This window comes from Coregonus clupeaformis, chromosome 17, assembly GCF_020615455.1.
Source record: "Coregonus clupeaformis isolate EN_2021a chromosome 17, ASM2061545v1, whole genome shotgun sequence".
Classification (NCBI taxonomy): domain Eukaryota; kingdom Metazoa; phylum Chordata; class Actinopteri; order Salmoniformes; family Salmonidae; genus Coregonus; species Coregonus clupeaformis.
In genome coordinates, this window is record NC_059208.1 from 25188069 (window position 1) to 25197156 (window position 9088).

Genomic DNA, 9088 nt, shown 5'->3' on the forward strand with positions numbered 1-9088 from the left:
TCTTCTATTGTTCCTGTCCCCCCTGTAAATGTCATTTTTCATTTTTTAGCCAATACAATCATGGTTACATCAAAAGTAATGCGATGTCTATATTAGGGTGTAAGGTAAATTATTCCTGTTTTCTTTTTTCAGCTAAACGTTTTATATCCCTCAGTTAATGGTATTTTCTCCCTAATATATCTTCATACTCTCTTCTTTCCCTAAATGAGATTTAATCCCTTGCCTTTCCTCTACTATCCTTCTATCATTACAGGATCAATGATAATAACTGTAATAACTATTCATAATAATTGTAATAACTATTTCACATTAAATTGTACCTTTTTCTGATAATGTTATAATTGTAGCCTATTGCATTACTATAGTTTAAAATATAAGTTTGTTTATTTAACAAATCCAGAACCCACCACAGGCTGGCGCTATTCCCCAAAACCACTTGCACCCCCTTCTCCCCTTAACGAAAATAAATTATCGTTCTAGAATTTACCAACTATTTGTATACACTACTGGTGTTAAGCAACCTATCAAATAAAGTAATAACAATTCGAATTTATCAAAGCACTGCCTTTCAGTCAAGTATCTAGACCTCTACTTGAAATCCCACAGTTCAATCTAACTCACTTGACTGTCTCTATTTTTTTTTCTCCCGCTAACCAGAGCCATAAATTATTCTCCTTTGTCCTCAACTCAATTTTCACAGCTCTATCGCCATTTCAGTTCGCTATTCAATTTTTTAAACTGTTCTCTCTGATTAGGCCCTAATTAATAAAACAAATACTTGTTATCGTTGATAAGCATACATTTAATGATATTCCTAACATTTGAACTATCTCTCACCCCTCCCCTTGCTCCTTTCTATCCAACGGGGAAGGCGCAAGGGGACCTTGTAACATATTTTCATAGACCTTTCTAGAATACTTCTACTTAAGCTATCTAATTCAACCTTTCACATTTCTCAATCCACGTAGTAATCTAGGTATATATCCCCAATGCGAAAGCTTTACTCACTGTCCCTACCTGTGTTCGAACCAGGGACCCTCTACATACATCGCCAGTCACTCCACACATTCCGCGATGCTTTCAAAGTACGCCAAACAACCACTTCCATGTCGCACAACCAGCCACGTCATCACTCCCGACTAGCCAGCCCTTTCATCTCAAACACCCTAGTAGCAAAAATAAAACACTCTCTAACAGCGTTCTGCATTTACCTCTACCATCGGGTTTAAAAACTAACGTAACAATATTAACCATCCTCTATTGCTGTAGTAACGTCTTGTTTGGTTCAGTTTATTTATTACGGAGTGTCCATAATACTATAATAATACATAATCGAATTCCCCTCATACATACAGATTTCACCTTATGCCATTGAAATGCCAAATAAACCATAATAGTTCAATGGAGCCCCCTATTGACTCTCCACTATTTATACATTACTTCCATAACCACATTAGTTATGGTCCGATTACCCATTAAACCTTATCACATGATCAAACAACGGCACAACCTTAAACTCATATGGGGCGGCAGGCAGCTTAGTGACCAATAGCGCCGCGCCAACAACCGAGAGGTCGCCGGTTCCAATCCCCGAGCCGACCAGGCGAAAAATCTGCCGATGTGCCCCTGAGCAAGGCACCCAACCCCAATTGCTCCTGCAAGTCGCTCTGGACAAGAGCGTCTGCTAAATGACCAAAAATGCAAATGTAAATATTCTCTACTTTCTCACCCATGATGTAGGTCTACGTTCGGGTGAGCAAGTTCATACGTATATATCGTCAGAAACCCACAGGCACCTCTCAAACAATCGCCCCCCCAGTCTCTCCTGACTTCTCCAAAAGCCACACTCTCGCTGTCTCCAGCCCCTCCCCTCCTGTGTCCAGTCGGAACAGGCTTTGTCTGCTTTTTGTTTTAGCGTTTCCAATATTCTGCCGTTATTTAAAGTACATTAGTCCATTTATTTAAATCAAATTATTCCCACCTAATTAGTTAAAGTCGGTGCATATTTATATTTAAACGACAAACCAAATTATTTCAGTCTAATTATTTAACCAGTATTTTGCAGGGTCAAACATCAACCGTTAAATTAAATAATAAACCAAATTGCCTCAACATAATTATTTAAAACCAGTATTATGCTATGTCAAACATCAAACATTACAGTTCAGTTATATCAGTTCAAACATTTCAGTTTAGTCATACTAGTTATTCATTATCTTTACCTTTACATTGTCAAATTCAACATCGCCTACTATCCTCCTCCCTATCTAAAAAATACTCAGCGGAACCTAGCCGTACCCTCGAAGTTACGGACCTTGCCAGTCGCCAGTATTATCTAAAATTTCCCGAACCTAGCCGTACCCTCGAAGTTACGGACCTTGCCAGTGTAATTCTTCGAACCTAGCCGTACTCACGTAGTTACGAACCTTGCCGATAGCAATTACTTAAGTCAATTATTCCCTGTATCTTCGAACCTAGCCGTACCCTCGCAGTTATGGACCTTGCCGATAGATGTCAGTATTTTCTCCGAACCTAGCCATACCCTCGTAGTTACGGACCTTGCCGGTAGAACAAATACTCTATGGTACCATGGTTTAACATCACATTCACCACAGGTTTGCATGTCACAATATGGTGCTAATCTACTCATAATAGTTTCATAATTTAGTTCACTTACATCAGACAGGTGTTTCACAAAATTAATTTGGATAAAGCCAATGTGGAGAAACTTTAGTTATATAACAATAGGTGTCTGCTTACCTGTTTTTAGTAGTCCAGACTCTTTGTGAAACACACCGTTCAATGACAGAGATGTCCAATGGGCCGGACAATACCCAGCGAAGTCCCTTCTACCAGATCACGTTGGGGTCACCAATTGTTAAGTTGTGTCAATTCAAATCTGGTATTAGGAACAAAAGAGGTCAATACACGTCTTCTAAAATAGACTAGTATTTTAATTAATGCAAACCACTTCAATGGTAAATATGATGTTCGTATATACGGGTCCACTGAAATACCACGCAGGGCACTCAGAGAACTGATCCATTGTTCTAAGTTCTTCTTCAAATACTCTGACAGAGATAGTTCCCGCTCCCTGCTGGCCAATCAGAGTAGAGACTGAGCGTGGTTTAGACTTACTCAGCCAATCGTTGGCGCACAGGCTGGTCCCAGTCCCTTGGCGCTTCACTGTTGCACACTGTTGCCAGGCACAAGTTGTTATCATCACAACCTGTAGAGTCAGCACCCATAGACACTGTTCCCCTGTACTCTTTGTACCTACGTCCTTGGACGGTTCACAGATCACAAAGAGGCAGTGTTCGTGTATGTGAGACACAAGTTCTTATCTCCCCCTACTCCCTAAAACAGCTCCTCACATTAATCACAGCTTGTTAGGTTAAACAATTTATATCAGTACAGTACAAACCTTTTATGTTTAATCATTAATGCATTCTTTCTAAGCTAGGCATCACATCTAGATCCCCACACAACCTGGAATTGAAATAGATTTTTTGGGGGTTTGTATCATTTGATTTACACAACATGCCTACCACTTTGAAGATGCAAAATATTTTTTATTGTGAAACAAACAAGAAATAAGACAAAAAAAATGAAAACTTGAGCATGCATAACTATTCACCCCCCCAAAGTCAATACTTTGTAGAGCCACCTTTTGCAGCAATTACAGCTGCAAGTCTCTTGGGGTATGTCTCTATAAGCTTGGCACATCTAGCCACTGGGATTTTTGCCCATTCTTCAAGGCAAAACTGCTCCAGCTCCTTCAAGTTGGATGGGTTCCGCTGGTGTACAGCAATCTTTAAGTCATACCACAGATTCTCAATTGGATTGAGGTCTGGGCTTTGACTAGACCATTCCAAGACATTTCAATGTTTCCCCTTAAACCACTTGAGTGTTGCTTTAGGAGTATGCTTAGGGTCATTGTCCTGCTGGAAGGTGAACCTCCGTCCCTGTCTCAAATCTCTGGAAGACTGAAACAGGTTTCCCTCAAGAATTTCCCTGTATTTAGCGCCATCCATCATTCCTTCAATTCTGACCAGTTTCCCAGTCCCTGCCGATGAAAAACATCCCCACAGCATGATGCTGCCATCACCATGCTTGGATTGTGTTCTCGGGGTGATGAGAGGTGTTGGGTTTGCGCCAGACATAGCGTTTTCCTTGATGGCCAAAAAGCTCAATTTTAGTCTCATCTGACCAGAGTACCTTCTACCGTATGTTTGCAGAGTCTCCCACATGCCTTTTGCTTATTTTTTTCTTTAAGCAATGGCTTTTTTCTGGCCACTCTTCCATAAAGCCCAGCTCTGGGGAGTGTACGGCTTAAAGTGGTCCTATGGACAGATACTCCAATCTCCGCTGTGGAGCTTTGCAGCTCCTTCAGTGTTATCTTTGCTCTATTTGTTGCCTCTCTGATTAATGCCCTCCTTGCCTGGTCCATGAGTTTTGGTGGGTGGCCCTCTCTTGGCAGGTTTGTTGTGGTGCCATATTCTTTCAATTTTTTAATAATGGATTTAATGGTGCTCCGTGGGATGTTCAAAGTTTCGGATATTTCTTTACAACCCAACCCTGATCTGTACTTCTCCACAACTTTGTTTCTGACCTGTTTGGAGAGCTCCTTGGTCTTCATGGTGCCGCTTGCTTGGTGGTGCCCCTTGCTTAGTGGTGTTGCAGACTCTGGGGCCTTTCAGAACAGGTGTATACAGTGAGGGAAAAAAGTATTTGATCCCCTGCTGATTTTGTATGTTTGCCCACTGACACAGACATGATCAGTCTATAATTTTAATGGTAGGTTTATTTGAACAGCGAGAGACAGAATAACAACAAAAATATCCAGAAAAACGCATGTCAAAAATGTTATAAATTGATTTGCATTTTAATGAGGGAAATAAGTATTTGACCCCTCTGCAAAACATGACTTAGTACTTGGTGGCAAAACCCTTGTTGGCAATCACAGAGGTCAGACGTTTCTTGTAGTTGGCCACCAGGTTTGCGCACATCTCAGGAGGGATTTTGTCCCACTCCTCTTTGCAGATCTTCTCCAAGTCATTTAGGTTTCGAGGCTGACGTTTGGCAACTCTAACCTTCAGCTCCCTCCACAGATTTTCTATGGGATTAAGGTCTGGAGACTGGCTAGGCCACTCCAGGACCTTAATGTGCTTATTCTTGAGACACTCCTTTGTTGCCTTGGCCGTGTGTTTTGGGTCATTGTCATGCTGGAATACCCATCCACGACCTATTTTCAATGCCCTGGCTGAGGGAAGGAGGCCCCTTCCATCGTCCCTTTGATGCTGTGAAGTTGTCCTGTCCCCTTAGCAGAAAAACACCCCCAAAGCATAATGTTTCCATCTCCATGTTTGACGGTGGGGATGGTGTTCTTGGGGTCATAGGCAGCATTCCTCCTCCTCCAAACACGGCGAGTTGAGTTGATGCCAAAGAGCTCAATTTTAGTGTCATCTGACCACAACACTTTCACCCAGTTCTCCTCTGAATCATTCAGATGTTCATTGACAAACTTCAGACGGGCATGTATATGTGCTTTCTTGAGCAGGGGGACCTTGCGGGCGCTGCAGGATTTCAGTCCTTCAAGGCGTAGTGTGTTACCAATTGTTTTCTTGGTGACTATGGTCCCAGCTGCCTTGAGATCATTGACAAGATCCTCCCGTGTAGTTCTGGGCTGATTCCTCACCGTTCTCATGATCTTTGCAACTCCACGAGGTGAGATCTTGCATGGAGCCCCAGGCCGAGGGAGATTGACAGTTATTTTGTGTTTCTTCCATTTGTGAATAATCGCACCAACTGTTGTCACCTTCTCACCAAGCTGCTTGGCGATGGTCTTGTAGCCCATTCCAGCCTTGTGTAGGTCTACAATCTTGTCCCTGACATCCTTGGAGAGCTCTTTGGTCTTGGCCATGGTGGAAAGTTTGGAATCTGATTGATTGATTGCTTCTGTGGACAGGTGTCTTTTATACAGGTAACAAACTGAGATTAGGAGCACTCCCTTTAAGAGTGTGCTCCTAATCTCAGCTCGTTACCTGTATAAAAGACACCTGGGAGCCAGAAATCTTTCTGATTGAGAGGGGGTCAAATACTTATTTCCCTCATTAAAATGCAAATCAATTTATAACATTTTTGACATGCGTTTTTCTGGATTTGTTTGTTGTTATTCTGTCTCTCACTGTTCAAATAAACCTACCATTAAAATTATAGACTGATCATTTCTTTGTCAGTGGGCAAACGTACAAAATCAGCAGGGGATCAAATACTTTTTTCCCTCACTGTATATACTGAGATCATGTGACAGATCATGTGACACTTAGATTGCACACAGGTGGACTTTATTTATCTAATTATGTGACTTCTGAAGGTAATTGGTTGCACCAAATCTTTTTTAGGGGCTTCATATCAAAGGGGGTGAATAAATATGCACGCACCATTTTTCCGTTATTTATTTTTTAGAACGTTTTGAAACAAGTTATTTTTTTAATTTCACTATTTTGTGTATGTCCATTACATGAAATCCAAATAAAAATCCATTGAAATTACAGGCTGTAATGCAACAAAATAGGAAAAACGCCAAGGGGGATGAATACTTTTGCAAGGCACTGTAGCAGACGCTTTTATCCAAAGGGACTTAGTCATGTGTGCATACTACGTCTCTTAAAGTACGTTTTCTCCTCCTGAACAGAGATCCCAACCAGGCTCACAGAGTGTCCCGCGTGGCCTTCAGCGAGGCGGCACTGCCCCCCTGGCATGCCTTCCAGCCCCACCCTGATGGGGACAGCTACATGGAGGTGGAGCCAGGCCTCAGTAACCACAGGGGCCTCCGCAGGGCCCAGTGCTCCTTCTGGGCCGACTACATCTCCGCTCTGACCGCCTCCACTGGTGGGTCCAAACTGTCCAAACTGAAAATACGATTACGTAAAACATCAATTGACCAACAAACCACAGACATCTTTGACGAAAAGAACAATGACAGTAACACAAAGGCAAAATAAAAACGTAGTAATTATTCACTTTCTGTTCTTTCAGTGTCAGAAGGACATACGTAGAAACATATGTAGCCGGTAATTACAGGCTTGCTACTCTATGTTCTTAGATGGTGCCAAACGTTCAGTCTCCGTCTGCAGAGCTTTTCATCTTTAGGAAAAACATCCATATATCACCACTTTAGAGAAGAACAAAGCTGCTTCTACTTCATGGGATTACTTGGTGTCACAAGAAAGATGTCTCTGTTTTTCAGGCAAACTTTCATCTGCTGTGTCGGAGGGGGAATCTGCTGGTTTGGGGGCTGGCGCGCCAACACCAGAGACCAAGTTATTTGCTGATTTCCTGACAACTGTCACCCAGAGCAAACCCAAGTCAGAGAAGGATGCTTATAATTAGAAAGGACATCCACACTACGTACCATCTAATCTGCATTTAGGGTTTATGACTCACACATAGTGAGAAATGTTGTTTCAACTGCCAAAGTAGTCTATAAATGAAGTAATGTCATTTAACTGCCTGTTACAGTTTCCATACTAATGAAATAAAACAATAAAACAATTGCATTACAAAATACTCCTGAAGTCTGTGATGTTGTTTATACTCCCTTCACGTCTAAAGTAGTAATCAGGTCATCTCTCGTGATAGCCTGAACATTCAAATCATCTAGCTCATTTGGGTCTGGGTGCTGAGATTGGTAATCAAGGAGTCATTTTCTAAGTAAGAGACATGACTTTAAATGAGTCAAATCTGAGAATCTCCTGAGTCAGTTACTAGACTGATAATAAAGGTGTAAAACAGCTGTCTTATTGAAGTGCACGTTTGGTGAAAGTTTCCAGAAAGTTCCTTCCGTGTGAGGTCTTGTTTCACTTGGCTGCGTCCCAATTGTCTGCCTCCAAAATGGACCCCTATTATATTTATAGTGCACTACTTTTGACCAGGGTCCTATGGGCCCTGGTCAAAAGTAGTGCACTATATAGGGTGCCATTTGATATGCAGCCTTTTTTGTGTGTTTAAGAAAGTGGATGATTGGACAATTCCAGCTGTTCATAGCCACAGAGTTCTACCATTCAGACAAACACCAGATATCTTCTTTAACTCATGGCGGAGACTTCTACGACTCGGGGGTACAACAAAGTACTCTTTCCAGGAAGCGCCTCCTCTAGGAACGTTCCAAAATGATAGCCCATAATATATTTCTACCATTATCAACACATAAACCCACACTTCAATAACGTTTGTCATATCTTCCTCTTTAAGTCATATCATTCGCATTCTTTAATTTCTTCACGCCCAGGATAATTCTTTACTTTGGCAAGTTGCTCAAAAGGAGACAAGAGCTACAATCTCATATCTAAAAGGTAAAGGTTCCCATGAGGTACCTCTAGTCTTAGTGGACCCAGTGTTTATACTGTAGAGGGACTGAGCTGGCCCTAACCTCATAGGGTTTACTACTGTACTGTAGAGACGGACTGAGCTGGCCCTAACCTCACAGGGTTTATACTGTAGAGACTGACTGAGCTGGCCCTAACCTTACAGGGTTTATACTGTAGAGACTGACTGAGCTGGCCCTAACCTTACAGGGTTTATACTGTACTGTAGAGACTGACTGAGCTGGCCCTAACCTTACAGGGTTTATACTGTAGAGACTAACTGAGCTGGCCCTAACCTTACAGGGTATATACTGTACAGTAGAGACTGACTGAGCTGGCCCTAACCTTACAGGGTTTATACTGTACTGTAGAGACTGACTGAGCTGGCCCTAACCTTACAGGGTTTACTACTGTAGAGACTGACTGAGCTGACCCTAACCTTACCGGGTTTATACTGTACTGTAGAGACTGACTGAGCTGGCCCTAACCTCACAGGGTTTACTACTGTACTGTAGAGACTGACTGAACTGGCCCTAACCTTACAGGGTTTATACTGTACTGTAGAGACTGACTGAGCTGGCCCTAACCTTACAGGGTTTACTACTGTACTGTAAAGACGGACTGAGCTGGCCCTAACCTTACAGGGTTTACTACTGTACTGTAGAGACTGACTGAGCTGGCCCTAACCTTACAGGGTTTACTACTGTACTGTAAAGACG

At 42.2% G+C, this 9088-nt stretch overlaps 1 protein-coding gene across 1 annotated transcript in view; it reads left to right on the forward strand.

Moving 5' to 3' along the window:
• The window catches only part of LOC121585342 (thyroglobulin-like), a 92759-nt gene extending 85235 nt beyond the window's left edge, over positions 1–7524 (forward strand). Inside the window, 2 exon segments of the mRNA XM_041901723.2 lie at positions 6698–6894; positions 7253–7524. Of these exon segments, the coding sequence (XP_041757657.2) occupies positions 6698–6894; positions 7253–7395 (340 nt within the window). The 3' untranslated portion in view covers positions 7396–7524.
• Positions 7525–9088: the final 1564 nt, after the last annotated feature.